The sequence below is a fragment of the Nylanderia fulva genome, unplaced genomic scaffold (assembly GCF_048542155.1).
Source record: "Nylanderia fulva isolate GAGA-0341 unplaced genomic scaffold, ASM4854215v1 Scaffold4, whole genome shotgun sequence".
Taxonomy (NCBI): Eukaryota; Metazoa; Arthropoda; class Insecta; order Hymenoptera; family Formicidae; genus Nylanderia; species Nylanderia fulva.
The window spans coordinates 5,361,534-5,380,782 of NW_028190476.1; the positions used below are offsets into that span (position 1 = coordinate 5,361,534).

Consider the following 19,249-nt stretch of genomic DNA (forward strand, 5'->3'; position numbering starts at 1 on the left):
CACTTATACATTACTAACATTTCCCATGTGCAATTTCATGTTCAGTGGAATATTTTTAATCTTGAAAGGATACAAGAATATATTTCATATGAAATTGCATATAATCTGTAATCTTCTATATGAGTATAGCAATATTGCATGATTATGCTGTGGATTGAAAAGAACCCAGCATAATCATGTAATTTCACACAAACATGAGCGCTAGTTTAATTAGAATTCTTACAAAATTACGATCTAAATTTGTTATAAATTTCTATATACACATCTTTCTTCGCGGAGAAATTCGTGATTTTTACTCGCGCGCCTCACCTTCGAATTGTCAAACTATTTGCTTTTTGAGTGTCAGTTTATTTAACGCGGCGTCTCTAGGGTGTCGTTTGGAATGCAGGTACATAGCTGCCATATATGGAACAGCTTTTTGTCTCTGACGGTGTGTCCCTTCGTATCCGCATTTTCTCTCCTTCTCATTTCTTTTCCATTCACACAATATATATACACATACATACAAATTTTCCACGCTTTCTTTTCGAGACATTTTTTATATATATTTTTACTCCAAAATAACACTTCGGAGTTTGTTCCCAAATTCTATATGTATACAAATGTCATCTTTCTAATCTTTATCGAACTTTGTAGACTGCATTCCACGTAAATGTATGTGTATATATGTGTGTGTGACTTTCTCTCTACATTATATAAAAATATTAATATTTATTCGAATATAATATACATTTTCTTATACTTAATAAATTTATATATCTTGTCTGATTTAAAATATTTTTAATCTCGTTATACGTTACTGTATAAAAATAACTTTATTTTTCTATATATCTTTTAATTCTGAAATTTTTTAAGAAAAATGTAGAAAAAGAGTAAGCGCAAAACATAGGAGAGAGAGGAAATAAACCCTCGTAATATACAAACATTTGCAGTACGCGTATATATTCTCGGATATAAACTTTAAATTATCGTAGATTTTGATATCGCACAATCTTCTCTCTCTCTCCCGCTCTCTTTCTCCTTATTATTGAACGCGAATATTCGGAAACGCGTAGCACGAGCCGGAAGAAGTAAATAAACGAGGCGAGAAGTCGCCCAGCGAGAGTTGCTCTTTGGAGAAAAGTGAATTGAATCCAGTCGATGGAGCGGGTAGGTGAGAGGAAAGATGCTCGGAAAGAGTCGAGACCCGGACAGAAAAGAGGGGAGATTTCCCCCCCTCCCTTTCCCACCCCTCTCGAGATTAATCTCTTCACAGAGAACAGAATGAAAAATAACAAAGTACAATATAAATTATAAATTAAACGATGTAGCAAATAAAACTCTATCAAAATGTAATTACACGTTTTGTATAAAATTATATTTTTCTCTCAAAATTTTTTTATACAAATTATCATTTTTCTTTCCAATTTCTTTTATATAAATTCTTATTTTTTTTTTGAAATTTTTCTTTAAATTATAATTTTGATTTTTAATTTTTTTCAATATAATTTATACTTTTCTCTTTCTCTTTTACGTTCTATGTGGTAACATTATTTCGAGAGTGTTGTTCAACAGCATTACCGTTAATGGCACGGATTAATTCAAGTCGAGGCTCGTAACTTGCGTTAAGCGTGTTTTAAATTTCTAAAATCCTCGAACGCCAAGTTTATACGCGCGTTTTTTTTTATTTTTTTTTTTTATACACGAGAGAGAGCGAGTTTAGATTCGAGAGAGAGAAAAATGAAGAGAAGATCTCTCTTTCTCTCTCTCTTTTTTCTGCAAATTTCTAAAAATTTCTGAGTAACGATTCAAGCTCGTATCGTGTTAATTTTCGCGACTTGTCAATTTTTGCGGCGCGAACGAGCATAGTCCGATCAAATTATGCAATTACGTGACATAAAGAAGAATAAATGCGGCCGCGCGGTCTCTCGAAAGCGAGCGGCTCAATAATGTTTTTTTTTTTTTTATTTTTTTGTGTTAGAATTTAATAATAATGCGATATCGGATCTATAACACGTACATCGTGCGTGTCTCTGTGTGTGCGTGCGCATGCGTATATGCACAATTCGCGTACGATGTTTCCCTCTTCTCTGCCCTCTCTCTTCCCCTTCACCCCCCCGTGCATATACACGCACACACACATAGTGAATCTAACCGACAATACACATCCCCTCCTCTTTTCTCCGCACATTCACTTCTCCGACCCGTGCGCGATTGGGAAATCGTGACTGCAATAGCGCGTTGCATTATCGGCGCGAAACTGCATGTAAATGCAAAAATGACTCGGATGAGATAGCGTCGTATATATTCTCGGTAGGGATTAAAACTATTATAATTTTATATAGATTCTCATCCTTTTTCTTTCTCTGACGCGCGATAGTAATCTCTACATTTTTTTTCCATTAGACATTCTTTATCCCTAAAATACTATCTTTATCGTCTATTGATATCTTTAGGACTGCATTCCATGTAAATGTGTGTGTGTGTGTGTGTGTGTGTGTGTGTGTGAATGTGAAACTTTCTCTTTATCGTTTAAATATTATAATATTTATATTGGAATATATAGTATATTTATTAGTTATTTATAACGTTGCATTTTATATTAATTATAGTAGATATTTTCCTATATATTTACTTTACACATTTAAATTTTGAATTTATTTTAAATATGTTTTAATTTTGCTGTACACATTAATATATAAAAATAATTTTTATATTTCTAGTATTTGTATAGCTTAATTCTGAAATGTTTAAAATTAGAAATTCGAAAATTAAAAATTTCTCTTCGCTTCTCTCTGCTGTTTACTTTAATTAACATATCGTTTTCTGGCGTTATTTTTTCATTTTTATAATATTTAAAATGACCGAAATTATTCACTAATCTCAATCTATGCTCGATTATCACGATGCATAATAATCATATTATGTCGTTATTTTGGTGCGCATCCGCACTCGGTATCTTATCGTTATTTTTGTTGCGCATAAGATCGGAATGTACTCAAGCGAACCATAAAATCATTTCGTCACGTTCTTCGGCGTTGACAATATTTCGCACCAGCATTTACAGCATTATTCTCCCTCTCTCTCTCTCTCTTTTGCTTTGTTAATGTTACTGCCACAATACGGGGAAAATCTCATAACTTTTTAAATCCCGCTCTATAATTAGTTCCGTAGGCGTAGGTCGCTCACGTGACGTCGTAAACTTTAATGAAGACAGCACAATTCGCTATTTACAATACGTATATTTATTCACGGGGCCGACATGACGGGGAGTCGCTTTGTAACACATCGATGGTCACCATATGCGATTTGACGGGAAAAAAAAAAAAAAAAAAAAAAGAAAATTTCTCGCCCCGGAGACACATGAAACCTTGGTCGTTCACGTTGGGAATCATTGAAAAATTCCAGGAATGATGCGAGGGAGCGCAATACCGAACAGAATCCGATAAATTATGTAATATCTGTTTTCACAAACGTTTCCACGATTATTCTCGTGTCAAAGATGACGTAAATTATTCTTCGCGCGAGATTATATTATACACACACACACACACACACCAATAATTTTTTGATTTAATATTTGATTTGATATAAACGTTTTGTGATTTTTTTTTTTAAATTTCGATGCAAACACACGTTGGCTTTGATTCGTTTTCTTTGTAAAAAAAAAATTCTTTTTCTCGAATTGCATTAATAGTTTAGTTTATTCAGTTTATTCGCTGCAAACGCGTGTAATATCGTTAAAGTGAGTGTAACGTAAATGAAACGCCATTTGTCCGCTATTATTAAATATTTTACAAGTACGAGCATAAAGAACATGCAAATTGGAAACGCAACAACAATTTTCCAAAATGTTATATAAAAGGATATTTTATGAAATGCTGTTTTCGCCTCGCAAACGAAGAGAAAAATTCAATATAAAATACATTTGCGACAAATAAATGAAAAAAAAAAAAAAAAAAAAGAACGAACGTTTTCGAAAATAAAGTAATTTATTTTTGATTATAATACCTATAGAGATATAGAGATAATATTTTCCTGCCTGCGCGCGATTATACATATTTTCAGCTAGTTTGTCAAGAAAGTTGATTAAGCCTGTTTATCATACACTCATCATCGTCTAAGTATACAGATAATCAGCGGACGATAATCTATGTCCCGATAATGCTACGTAATGAGATTGCATTTTTTTCCCTTACCTGAGATAAATGTGAAAATAAACATTGATTAAGGATACCCCTCGACCAAAACAGGAACCCAATTTCGTATCTCTCAAGAACCGGTTTTATTTTGAATGCCGTCGTGAAGGTGACTTTTGATCTGCAAGATGAAGATCTCTCTCTCTCTCTCTCTCTCTCTTTCTCTTATGCGAGGGAAACGGACCGATTTATTTGCCAAAGCCGGGATTTTTTTTTATTGCCGATCGACGCGACGCGACGCGTCTCTCACGAATGAGAACCTTCCGCGGGAGTAACGACGATAGTGACCCTATGCTGTGTAATAATAACTCGATGAGAACGATGCCAAGGGGCTTTAGCGGGGAAACGAGAAGGAACGGAAGGAAAGGAGGCAGGAAGAGGGACGACGATACGGTCGGCAAGAAAACGAACAGTGCGAGCGCAACGCGTGCTTTTGAAAGGCACGATATACACCGTGTTCCCGCGCGTTCTTTCTTTTTCATGCGCGAATCCTCTCTCTTTGAGTATTTTTCAATAAATCTTTCTTCAACTCTTTGATGTAGGTACAAAATGAAAGAGAGAAAAAAACATTTCAATTTGCTTGTAAAATTCACAATAATTTTCTTTATTAATATCTCTCTATCTCTCAAATATATTTAATTAAATGTGTATTTAATTAAATATTTTCATTATCTCTCAAATATGTTTAATTAAATATTAATTCAATTATTAATCAAATAATTCAATTTAAATGGTTTTATAATCAATAAAACCCATTGCGAGGGAAAAATAATTAGATGAAGATTATTTAAATACGCGTATTGAGATTGCGCGAAAAAAAGTAGGTCCATTATAAACTTTTTTGTTTGAATGAAAATTTAGAGAAAATTAAACTCTTAAATGGGCACAACACGGAACAAAGAACACGGAAATCTTAATGAAATCGACGCAAACGGATTTTGAAGTTAAGATTTAATTAATGTTAATTTAATATATTTTTTTTCGAAATTAAACATTAATTATATTCAAATAATAATGTATTTTTCATTATTAATTTTATTAAATTTAATTAATTATATAATATTAAAGTATTAAATTTATTTCTATTTATAATTAATACGATTTTTATTTCGTCAGAATATTCAATCGAAAATTTGTCTTAAAGGTACATCAAAGAGTGTAAAAAAAAAAAAAAAAATACGACATGATTGAAAATTTTCGTCAGGTAGATATCGATTACAAATTAAAAGAATAATGTAGATAAAAAGAAGCATGTAAAGAAATTTGAGACACCCTATACACTCTTGATGCGAGAGTGTTACACATCCCTGGCAGCCTTCAACGAATCACTTTTCAGTCGCGTTCATTTTAACAATCTTGATATTGAGATATAATATGTTTGTAATATTGTATATATATTGAAAAAAACATATAGATGTTTTTTTAAATATATACATATGTATATACGATATTTTTGATATCCGATAACTTTGTTTTCTACACAAACGTCGAAATTTTACTTTGTTTAAAAATCATGATTTCTTCTAATATTTTCTACTCTTGTTTATTTTTCCAACTCAGAGACGGAAGTACAAAAGTCCATTTATTATCGATAAATGGCTTATTTATCATGCAGAGTATTCAATAATATAATTTGGGGCTTATCGATCGATACAAGAACCAGACACGCACGTACACAAATATACACATACACATACACAAATCCTGATAAAATATACATTGACGAAATGTGTGCTGGGTATATCAATCGATTTCTGATTATATCAGGTTTCTACGATAGTTCAAAGTAACTGGATATAATCGGAAAAGCGCATCACACATTAATTTTTTATTCAAATCTTTCGAGCCATCGCACACAATTTTGCATATCTACATTGTATACAAATTTGTAAAATTCAATTTAATTGAATTCTCTAGTGTTTTACGTGTGTACGAATTTAAATATAACATTTATTTAAATTTTCCTCTCCGCACAAGTGCGTGTACTTGACGCAAACACATATTACATTCGTTATTAATATTGTGCGATGCATTGCTGCATTCGCTCCCTATCTTCTTGCTATATGTGCCTTACTTGCACGGAATATCTAATGCAGGGGTTTCTTTGCAGAACATCGCTCGGGCCGCGCGTAATTGATTCGTAACACGCATGCACAAGGGATAAGATATAGATCGCCGACAAATACAGATAAGCAAAAATCTGGAGCGTGTGAGGGAGATAATATTTGTGAATTTTTTTTTTCGCCAAAAATACATTTAATTTCCCAATATACGCATTCTCTGAAATGAGATCTTTAAATGTCCGTATAAGCGGGCTTTGTGAGATTATGTGCGTTGATGAGTCAAGTGTGCCTATGTCCGTTGATTCGCCTGCCTACATATGTATGCGCGACGTACCTGAGTCAAATTCCATGTATATTAGGTCGGTGCTGGTGTGGTGCATATACATGCATATACACATGTGCGCGAGCACACGGTAGGTGAAAGAGGGAGAGAACACATACAGGACCCTTCGCGTGTGTGCACACGTGCAACGCGGGTTAAAGGTCCGTTCACACGATACAGTTCACGGAAGTTTTTAATTAAAAACTAGCGTCGAGAGATAGCTCGAGATAGCTCGAGATATAGTCGCCATCTTCATTTCGGAAAATGAGACGAAGGTATAGCCGTTATTATGTAGCTTATCTTTCGACTCGTTACGTTAATTTATGGGACGTAATTTAATTTGGACGTAAATATGAATGAAATATTATATTCCCGATGAAATATTGCAAGCGCAGATTAGTTCATTTCGATGCCGTAAAAATCAAGGACTGCATATCTAATCAATGTGTAATTAATGATTCGTTGCTTTTTGTTTCATCGCGACGTCTATCTTATCGTTTATATCTTTAACAGAATTTTAGAAATATATAAATTACAGGGTAGAAACTATGTTGGAGATTTTAAGGACTCATTCTGGAGGTGAAAGTAAGGGAAAACATTTTTATAAACATGGGACTGTATAATCAATTCGTTGCTTTTCGTTTCGTTACGACGCATATCTTATCATTTATATCTTCAACAGAATTTAAAAAATTTTTTAAATAGGGGTGAAAATAAGAAAATACTCAAAAATGTTTTCCCTCTAAATTATATATATTTTTTTTTATTTTCACCCCTAGAATACACCCTTAAAATTGGACAATTTTAGAAAAACCCTGTATATTGTATTAAAAAAAAAATATATAAAACTCTGGTATTTCGCGCGTAACGATGTTCCAGTGACAAAATAACCGAAGAACTTGGCATTGTCATCGAAAACAACAGCCCGTTCATATTTTCTATTTGTCGGATTCTTGAATCTCATTATTAACAACACGACGTCATCGAGTCGTTCGAGTGTTTCTTAGTCCTCTGACCGCGGTGATTCATACGATGTGTGACGGGCGCTTTAAAGCGGTTAGTAAAACTCATTCGCCTCTGAAGAGGAAGAGAGGGAGCCCTGTGAGGAAGCTAAACCCGAGTGCGAGGGAGACGGCGCGACTGGGTTTCTAGAGGGAATATCATCGGAAAGAGAGACAGATGAGCAGGAATATAGACTGTATAGACGCGGAGTCTAACAAGGAGGGAAAATGGAAAAGGGAGATATCGAGAGAGGGATGGTGGCTTGGCGGCGGACAGCTTCGTATATATGCGATTACACGCGGTGAGGGTATACAATAACCGAGGGGTGGAAAGGGGGATGCGAGCGGAGGGATGGGGCGCATTGCCCTATATCCCGTTCTTTTTTTTTTCGATCCCCTGGATGCGCGACCGCGCTTCTTTTTTTTCTCTTTTCTTCCCTCGCTGACTCGCCGCTCTCGCGCGTGCGAGATCTTTTTACTCGGGATACCCGAACGCGAAGTTATCCGATTCGCGCGCGCGCGAGCGCTGAGAAAGGTTAATTATATAATGCAAACGTCGCGTTTCGCAATCACGAGCGATCTCAAATGTCAGTCGACGCGCGGGATGTGATATGAAATATTTTACGTTTGACGATTTTCCGAAGCTCCTTCTCGGGAGATCCCGCACACGGAATCGCGCATCGCTGCTGCGATTGCAATTTGTAATCGTTAGTGTCGTGTGATTTTATTTTCTTTCCTTCCTTTTTTTTTTTTTTTTTTTTCATGCGCTTATTCCGCCGCCTCGATGAAAATATTTTAATTACCGGCGCTTACGTGTTCAAATTATTCGATGACTCAAATATATTTTTATATGTTGAAATTATTTGACAGTGTTATACTTTACGTTTTTTAATAGTCACATTTATTTATAAATTTTATTTTCTTCTTATCGAAAATTGAAGATTTCTTTGTACTCATTTTTCGATCTGGAGACTATTAATCGGAAATATCTTTTTTAATCAATAATTTATCTTTAATTTTAATTGAATTATAATTGTTATTTGACAACAGATTTATTTATGAAATATTAAAATATAATTTTAAATATTCTGAATCTGAATACGTCTACGTATATATTCATATCTCCTCTCGATAATGAGACATGATTGTGATGATGTATCTCATTCGTTATATATTTCCGGCAATGCGAGTCATTACGTAAAAACCATTAGTACGCGGTACTATTAAGAGAGCTGTCAACAGTGATTTATTCGCATTATTCTAGTCGTTTGCATTTACTAATTTCGCGCACGATCTCGTCCACCGCCTTTCTACCCTTTTCGCAGTACGCCCCTTCTTTTTGCATGTTTAATGAATACAATGTCGCATATACAATGAAGTTACTCCGTAAGTGATACGGCGAGATTGTTCAGCATTTTCGTATCTTTTAATCGGCGAATGCATCGGCATAGCAATGGAGAGATCTTTGAATATTTACAATATTCATTCCTCTGGACTACTGTTCGTATGTTTGATTAATTTTGCGTCGCGTTCGATTTTTCTTTCACATGCTTTTTTTTAGAAATATAGACGAGGAACATAGTTATTATTTAAAAAAATAGAGAGATGGAAAGAGCGCATAATAGTCTTAAAAAGTTCCACGTGACATTATTTTTCAGACATAATGGATTGTTCGTTTTGTTAATAATCGTATGTTTGATTAATTTTGCAGTTTGCATCGCGTTCGATTTTTCTTTTACACACTTTTTTTGGAAATAGAGGAGAGGAACATAGTTATTATTTAATAAAATGAGAGAGATGGAAAGAGCGCAATAATAGTCTTAAAAAGTTCCACGTGACATTATTTTTCAGACATAATGGATTGTTCGTTTTGTTAATAATCGTATGTTTGATTAATTTTGCAGTTTGCATCGCGTTCGATTTTTCTTTTACACACTTTTTTTGGAAATAGAGGAGAGGAACATAGTTATTATTTAAAAAAATGAGAGAGATGGAAAGAGCGCATAATAGTCTTAAAAAGTTCCACGTGACATTATTTTTCAGACATAATGGATTGTTCGTTTTGTTAATAATCGTATGTTTGATTAATTTTGCAGTTTGCATCGCGTTCGATTTTTCTTTTACACATTTTTTTGGAAATAGAGGAGAGGAACATAGTTATTATTTAAAAAAATGAGAGAGATGGAAAGAGCGCATAATAGTCTTAAAAAGTTCCACGTGACATTATTTTTCAGACATAATGGATTGTTCGTTTTGTTAATAATCGTATGTTTGATTAATTTTGCAGTTTGCATCGCGTTCGATTTTTCTTTTACACATTTTTTTGGAAATAGAGGAGAGGAACATAGTTATTATTTAAAAAAATGAGAGAGATGGAAAGAGCGCATAATAGTCTTAAAAAGTTCCACGTGATATTATTTTTCAGACATAATGGATTGTTCGTTTTGTTAATAATCGTATGTTTGATTAATTTTGCAGTTTGCATCGCGTTCGATTTTTCTTTTACACATTTTTTTGGAAATAGAGGAGAGGAACATAATTATTATTTAAAAAAATGAGAGAGATGGAAAGAGCGCATAATAGTCTTAAAAAGTTCCACGTGACATTATTTTTCAGACACAATCGATTCTTATATAAATAAGATCGTTCTTTTGAGGTTTCGTTTCTTTTTCTTTTTTCCGCTTTAAATAAATACGAGAAAAATATCCGAGAAAATATACAATGCATATGCGCTATGTATATTAATTTACTTAGATTTAAAAAAAAAATATATTACATATGGAAATTTTGTTTTTCTTCCTCGGATTCGATCAATGCTATACAGAATCGATCAATATCTCGTTAATTGCATCTTTAATATATTCATACAAATAAAAAAAATACAAACTTAAACATTTACTGGAAAGAAAAATACAGAGAACTATATATACATACACATATATTATTCTACTCGCGGTGGCCTTAAAATGTTACGTGACGCATTTTTCTCTCTCTCTCTCTCTCTCTCTTTCTCCCTCCGACTATTGTCGCCTCCTCTTCCTCCCTCTGCTGTTCCTCCCCCCTTTCGCTTCTCTTTCCCCTTTCCGACCGTTTTAGCGAGTGTTTCTGTTGCAAGAGGAAAACAGACAACGATCATTATATAAAGCTGCAGAAGTTTCGAGCGTAATGTTACGGTATATTCTCGACGGATAACGCATTATTAAGAAAGATAACAATTATCTTTGCGCGCGTCGTATATATAGTGGCTGACAAGAATTTCTAACTTTATACTCGATATACTTTTTACTTATTTTACATTTTTCAAGAGGCAACGCTTCCATTTCGTTTCGTTTTATTATTTATTCTTTTTTTCTTTATTATATATTTATATTATACATATATTTATTATAAATTTATATATATTTTTATATTATTATTATTATTTATTATATTTTATTTATATTATTATTATTTATATTAATTTATATTAATTTTGGAACAAATTTTTTCAATTTAGACCAATTATAGAACAACGTTTGATTTGTTCTTAATGCGATCTAAATATTCGACTTGATTATTTTATATACATGTATAATGCATGTGTATGTGCGTCATTTCTTTCATTTAAAAAGAAATAATCCTCATCAACGTCGTGGCACTTAAAATATGCGCTGTGTTAAATATGCACTTTATATGCTTGCTTGTATTTTGCGCGCTCGTTCTTCTAACACTAACACATCGAGAAGCGATGAACAATGAGAAGAGAGAATTGGCGGCCTCTCTCGCTATATGGATATATTTATTTATCCATGATGGAAGTGTTTTTACGAAAGGAAAAGCGCGCGTATATAACGTCGTACGATGAATAATGCATACGTGGCATTGTGCATTGATGCGTGGTGAAATATTTAGCGACTCGCGAGAGAGAATATGCACACATAATTGGTACGTGGTCCCGATATGTAAAAAAAATAACGAAAACAATAATAACGACAAGGACTCAAATCAATCCGCAAATTTGTCCTCCACGTATATACGTATATATATTTATATGCATAAGTGTTGGATGTAGAGGAGGAAATATGGACGTCCACAGGATTTTTTCCAGGGAGGGGCATGATTAAATGTTTTTGTTTCTTATTATTATTTTTTTCTTAATTGTTTAAATTCAATTTTTTAATTATTCTGTTATTTTAATATTTTTATATTACATAAAATATGCGTATATATTTATATGCGCATTATATTATAAGCATTGGATGTAGAAGAGGAGATATCATGGGCGTCTGCAGGATTTTTTCCAGGGAGGGGCATGATTAAATTTTTTTGTTTCTTATTATCATTCTTTCTTAATTTTTAAATTCAATTTTTTTAATTATTCTGTTATTTTAATATTTTTATATTACATAAAATATGCGTATATATTTACATGCATAAGCATTGGATTGTAGAAGAGGAGATATCATGGGCGTCCGCAGGATTTTTTTCTGGGAGGGGCATGATTAAAAGTTTTTGTGTTTTATTATTATTGTTTCTTAATTTTTAAATTCAATATTTTAATTATTCTATTATTTTAATATTTTTATATTTAATAAAATATGCGTATATATTTATACGCACAAGCGTTGGATGCATAGAGGAGGAAATATCATGGGCGTCCGCAGGATTTTTTCCAGGGAGGGGCATGATTAAAAGTTTTTGTGTTTTATTATTATTCTTTCTTAATCTTTAAATTCAATTTTTTAATTATTCTATTATTTTAATATTTTTATAATAAATAAAATATGCGTATATATTTATACGCACAAGCGTTGGATGCATAGAGGAGGAAATATCATGGGCGTCCGCAGGATTTTTTCCAGGGAGGGGCATGATTAAATGTTTTTGTTTCTTATTATTATTCTTTCTTAATTGTTTAAATTCAATTTTTTAATTATTCTGTTATTTTAATATTTTTATATTACATAAAATATGCGTATATATTTATACGCGCAAGCGTTGGATGCATAGAGGAAGAAATATCATAGGCGTCCGCAGGATTTTTTCCAGGGAGGGGCATGATTAAAAGTTTTTGTGTTTTATTATTATTGTTTCTTAATTTTTAAATTCAATATTTTAATTATTCTATTATTTTAATATTTTTATATTAAATAAAATATGCGTATATATTTATACGCGCAAGCGTTGGATGCATAGAGGAAGAAATATCATAGGCGTCCGCAGGATTTTTTCCAGGGAGGGGCATAATTAAATTTTTTTTATTACTCTGTCTTAATTTTGACTATTTTATTTTAATCTTTTTCTATCAAATAAAATTGCAAATAAATTCCAATGTTTATTCACAAAGAAACCAAAAATGCTTAATTTTCTTACCGATTCCTCCCTCCCTCCATGAACGGGGAGGGGAGGGGAAAAATGCATATGCGCGCGGTTTGCATGCACTTGTCCTCGTACACATGTATGCGTATAAAAGATAAAAGAGCGCCGAGTGGAGATGTAATAGCGATATCAATGACGAGTAAGTTTCGCGGCGAAGAAACGAGATTAACCGCTATAAATACCATCGGCGGGCTGATCTTTCGCCCGCGCGGCCGAACTCTTGGCCGCGACTGTACTCTTAAAACATTGGAAATAGTTATGGCAGCGGTGCTCATTCCGGCCGCTTCGATGACCATTATTGATTCAATTATGTAACGCGGGGCTCGATTGATATCGCGAGGCGATGCCGACGTCGCTCGCTCCGCGCTCGTCGATTTGCGCAGTAATGAGCGACTTAGCGACAATTTTGCATAGCGAAGCATATATTCGCCCATCCCGCTCCATTCCCGAACAGAGTTTCGAGACCGGCTGACCCGAAGCGTGCGACCAACATGACCCAATATCGAATTCATTTCATCGGCAATTAAAGGACCTTGTTATTCGAGGCGAGTCTTTCGGAATCATCTTTCTCCGTGAAATCGATACAGCATTGCTCTGTCCTCTCATTGTTTTCTTTTCTTTCCTCCTTTTTCGGAGACACGTTTCAATGTTAATATAAAACGATAAATATCAAAATGTGTAATATAAATCAAAAGAGAAATTTTATCGACTTGAATAAAAATGTTGAGCATTTTACGTGAATATTCTCGAGCATCGATCTTTGCGCGCCTGTCTCTTTTACGTCCAAATCCGATCCATTTGAAATTTCGCCCGGATAAATAAAGCAAAGGGAGTAATGGACAAGTTTCCGCTGCAAAGCAGCAGACGCCCGTACAGTCCGCGTCATAAGTATGTGTATGTGTGCATGTATGTGTGAACGGACCTCTCTCATCGTGTGTTTTTCCTCTCTTTCATCGGCTCGATATCGAGTGTTCCAATTACGACGATCCTGTTCTCTGTACTCGCGAAAGACACGCATAATATCTTCATCTATCGTTTCCACGGGTACTTAACCACGCGAAAAATAGATCGAATACAAATTTATGAAGAAAGAAAAAAAAAAAGAAAATGACAAATGACATTTTAATTTGTGCAAACTTGAGAGAATTCCTCGGTATTTAAATATCTTAGAAAATTGGCATGTTGCCTGGCACTTAATCATCCGTAAGAGGAAAAATTAATCTCGAACTAAAATCAACAGTATATTGGCAGTTTAAATTTTAATAGAAAAAAAGATGCGGCGATAAGCGTAAAAAAGACACACGCAAATCTATCGCTAAAATCTGATAAACGCGTAAAGAGATTCAGCCGAGAATTTTGCGACGGACTGTACTCGCCGCGTGCACGGTTCGTTTGCTCTTTCGTTTGCGGAATTTTTTTCAGGAGCCGGATAATAAACATTTTTCTCATTGAATAATAAATAATTTTTCTAGAGCAACGAGGAGAGAAAACTACGATGTAAAATCAACGTCACATGTACTGTACGCGAGTTCTTTTTTTTTTTTCAACTTATTTATTAATTTTTTTTTAATCTTTTATTTGAAAATTGCAGAAATCAAACATCGCGTCCTTTTCATCCAAGCGAGACTGTTCTTTATCGGATTTACCCTGTTAATTCCGATCGCGATTGATCAATTTTTGACACGCGCGCGTTTAGCCTTAAATTATTTTGCGGCCACGAGTTGGTCACGCTTTATCGATCTTTAATCGCGTTCGAGTCGAAAAAAAATCTAGGTTTTTAATGCAAAAAGGATTTCCTTCCCGATTCCGCGTCCCGTTTATTCCGCGTATGTGCGTGCACGCGCATGTGTAACATGTGCGAATGTGCATGTGCTTTGTGCCTCGCACTGCAAATACTCTCTAGGGAGGCGTAACCCTCCGCTTTTCTGCGGGATCATCCCCTGCCTGCGCCACGAATCTTTCTCGCGGTGGTCGTATCCGGGGGAGATGATATTTTAAAAGCCGACTTGAACGAGTTTTCGCCGAGTTTTCGAAAAAAAAAAGGAATGAACAAATTTCTCATATATATCTTTAATCGAATAATTTTTAATTAAATCGCTAAAATTATCGATGCGCAGAAATATGCTCTTTGCCACGTTAATCTATCCTATTTTAATATAAATGTGCACCTGTTTATCACCCGATTAATATCGCAGGGTAATACGCTGTAATATTCCAACGGATTTCTCATTAAGTATTAATATATGTTAATTATAATATTAATAATAATACGAGAATAACTATTAAATAGCGTACATGCCGCAAGCGTATTATTAGAAGCAACATTGCACGGAAAATTATGTAGAGGGAACGTATTTTGCATGATGAATTTTTTCCTCATCGTATAATAATATAATACATATATATATATATATATATATATATATATATTAGGGTGGTCGTTAAATTGAACATTATGTTGGATGGTCATAAATCAGCTCCAAATGTAGAAAAAATAATTCTCTAATTTTTTCAGATTTTTATTTTCAACCTTGAGTCTCCCTGTTTACACGTGTTATGTTATATTCTTATATCAGTTCATTTATTTATTCATTTATATGTTATTTAAATATTATTTATATTAATTTTTTATAAAATTTGAAAAAATACTTAATTTACTTCAGTTCTAGATGGAGTCAGCTGCAAAAGTAGCGAACAAAATTATTTAATTTTTCATAAAAGATAGTCACATAAATATTATATGGGCTATTCCGCTATTTATATTATTTAACTATTTTATATTATTTTATACTATATTTTCGGTATTTTCAAATAGTTTCAACTTTTTTTCACTAAAATTTCAAACTACTTACAACAAAAATTGATGACAGAAGCAGCTGCAGAACTGTGGTATTAATAAAATTATTAATAAAATTACATGCCAACAGGGAGACTCAGGACTCAAAATAAAAATCTGAAAAAATTAGAGATTTTTTTTTTCTACATTTAGAGCTGATTTACGACCATCCAACATTAAAATTTTGAAAAAACCTATATAACGACCACCCTAATATATATATATATATATATATATATATATATACGTTTGTAATTTTTCTTCTTTTTTCTTTTTTTTTTTTTTTTCGAAAAACCGTGAACTCTCGAATGTAGATTTTGACAAGTCACTTTTGACTTCTGCTTTCAGTTATTGGGCGGTGCTTGCTTCAGCCATGGCCCTTACACATTTTACAAAGCGGTAAGGATAGGTAACGGCCGCGTTCTTCGTCTCGGCAGTTTCTTCCTCACGAAATTGTGGAGCGATGCCGATCTCGTCAGCATCGGGGAGCTTCAGCTGCTGTGGATGGACAGTCGTGGACCGAATCAGCCTTTGGCGTCTTTACGGCTTTATTTCTTACCTGAGAACACGCCGGACGGAAGGAGGGACACGCACGGAGAGGTGAGTTTATAAATCAAAGATATATATATATATATACATAGATTTTTCTATTAATACATATATGGCCGAAACGGTGCAAATATACCTTAATCTCGAGTGTGTCACTTATTTATTATTACGCGTTAATTGCCATTTTGAAGATACGTCTGTCAAACTGTATTTTAAAGTCATATGTTTTAGAAATAGACTAACACGTTTTTATTATCGGTGCGATTTTGAAAATAAACTCTTTATCTAAATTATATATATATATATATATATATATATATATATATATACACGTTAAATCTTATCAATGCCTTATACAAAGTTATAACGCGCGTGAACTTTACTACTCGGGCAATTTCTCCTTTGCCGACCATCGTCGATAACGGATGTGTTGGATGATACTTTGGCCTTATCATTTTCCTGTATACTTCATGTTATTTTAGTTCAATATTATTTTGATGTGCAGTAATTCTATGGAAAGTTAATAAATAGAACGTCGCTCGCCATTTTGGTCGGGTATATCGACTTTTTTATTTAAAGAGGGAGAGAGAGAAAATATACGTGTATTCCCAAGTTATTAATTTTATTAATATCAATTTAAATCTTATATAATATATAAAATTATACATATATGTATAAAGGAATTTATGCATGTATATAAATACATATATTTATATTGATATTAAAATTCTATTATATTCACCTTAATTAGAAAAATATATTCATTATAAACATGTTCGTTATAAACATATTCATTATATTTGGCCGACTTAATGCGAAATTATCATATAATCACAACATTGCGCATCGATGTAACTATTTTCATGCACGAGGAGATTAAATCGAACGCGAATCACGCGAATCACGAAAGAGGCATTATTCAAATATACGGAAATACGTTGAACGCCCTGGGGCGCATAAGTAAGAGGAAAGGCCGGGCAAACGAAACTTGTGAAATATTGGTATGGCCTTAAAGCCACTTCGAGGTCTGAAAGGATACAACCCCCTGGGCTCGGTCCGCTGTTAGGGTTGCTTTTGGGGTCGTCACGCTCCCCACCCTGTTCTGTTGTTCCATTGAGACATCGTCAATTAAGCGCACCCCTTCGCTCGTCATTTTCACTGTTTGCAGGCCGATTATTTCGGAAGGGGCAGTCAAAGTCGACTGTAATCAGTATCCGCCCTCGGAATCGTCGTCTTTGTCGTTTCTCTCTTTTCACTTTTCTCTCTCTCTCTATATATATATATATATACATATATATATGTAGATTAGCTCCGCGTACAAATGCGCTTAATTTCCTCCAACAACTCCGTTTATCGTATAAATTTACTTTAATTCTCTTTATTATATATATTTTTCTTCCCTTTATTTCGCCAAACGAAATTTTCTTGCCGCAAGACCCTCGAGACGATCGATATATGCATTTAGTTTACGGGATGATAAATCGATTTATAACGAAAAGAAATATTGTTTATAAGAAAGAAAATGAGTCGAGAGGGAGGGAGATACGTGAATTGTTCTTTGATGGGAATATTATGAACGTCAATAGCGAGTATCCCCTTCATCATTGTCTTCGAGTTCGCGTGCGAGTTTAGAAATTGCTCGTAATAGTCTCGTTTTTTTTTTTTTTTTTTTTTTTTAACAACGGCATGGAATATAATCCATATTCAGATAGTAAAATGAGAGAGAGAGAGAGAAAGAGAAACACATAACTGCGGCTGCTACTTTTGATCCTTTTGTTCGTCGTAATTACTTCAGAAGGATCTGAACGTTTTCTCACCAACAATTATGTCGAACAATGTAATAAAGAGCAATTATTCGGCGTCGTTGTAGCGCTTTTTCCTCGTCCCATTTTCAAAAGCGATATTGCAAATTGTTTTTTTTTAAATTTATTTCGTCATATGCACTTTCTCTATTTTCTTTTTCATTTATATATTTTATTTTTCTCTCATTTTCTTTCGAGCGCGCGTGCGCAGACGCGTGTTATCGCGAATCGACCATGTCGTGTGTAATTGACGTGATTGATGAGCTTGGTTGGGATGGGGACTTTGCTTCATCTTGACTATCGAAGCAAAATATTTGTCCAACAGCTGCTGGCAATCCGGTTTTCGGTTACTTTTGTAACGCGGGAAGAAAAATGGTTACAAGTGACAATGTGTATATATATACCGCGGATAATTTTATGGAAATATTATTTAATGAATAATAATTGCAATGCCATTGTAATTTAATATTGTTATAATTTAATATTATTAATTACAATATATGTATTATAATTGTATATTATTATAATATTATATAATGTTATGAATAATTATCCGATACATACATTGTCTCTGAGTCGTAACAATTGCAAGGTTTTATAAAAATATTCACGATTACAACACAGTTTTCCTAATATAAATTGAAAAATACGCATGAATTCTTATATTTGAAATGAGGTGAATTCGCATTGTGTAACTAATCGAATATTCTGCAATTATACGTCATGATAATTTAATTATTCTAAATTCAGTTTTTTAATGGATGTCTTAATGATTCATTAAATGAATTTAATTATTCTAAATTGAATTCTTTAACGATTGTCTTAATAATTCTTTAAATATCGTATTATTATAATTAAATATTTGTCATTCCAATACTTGTAAATGTCGAACAAAATAACTCAAATATTTTATAATTATATATATATATATTTTTTTTTTTTTTTAATAATGAATGAATTTATAATAAATTTTTATTTATTTATAAATTTTTATTTATTTATAAATACTAATCTGAAAAAAATGTTCGCATGGTACAGTTGATTATTGGAACGGAACCTTGTTGTATTAGTCAATAATTATATCTATACGTATTATCGCAATCGGCATCCGTTGCAGTAATACTTTTATATATTCCGTAA

General features: G+C 33.3%; 1 protein-coding gene across 2 annotated transcripts in view; it reads left to right on the top strand.

The window, feature by feature from the left end:
- The window catches only part of LOC114936201 (uncharacterized), a 150,742-nt gene that overhangs the window by 15,186 nt on the left and 116,307 nt on the right, over positions 1-19,249 (top strand). For both annotated transcript variants that reach the window (XM_029309309.1, XM_029309310.1), the window contains exon 2: positions 16,107-16,358. In XM_029309309.1, the coding sequence (XP_029165142.1) occupies positions 16,107-16,358 (252 nt within the window). The remainder of the gene's footprint in view (positions 1-16,106; positions 16,359-19,249) is intronic.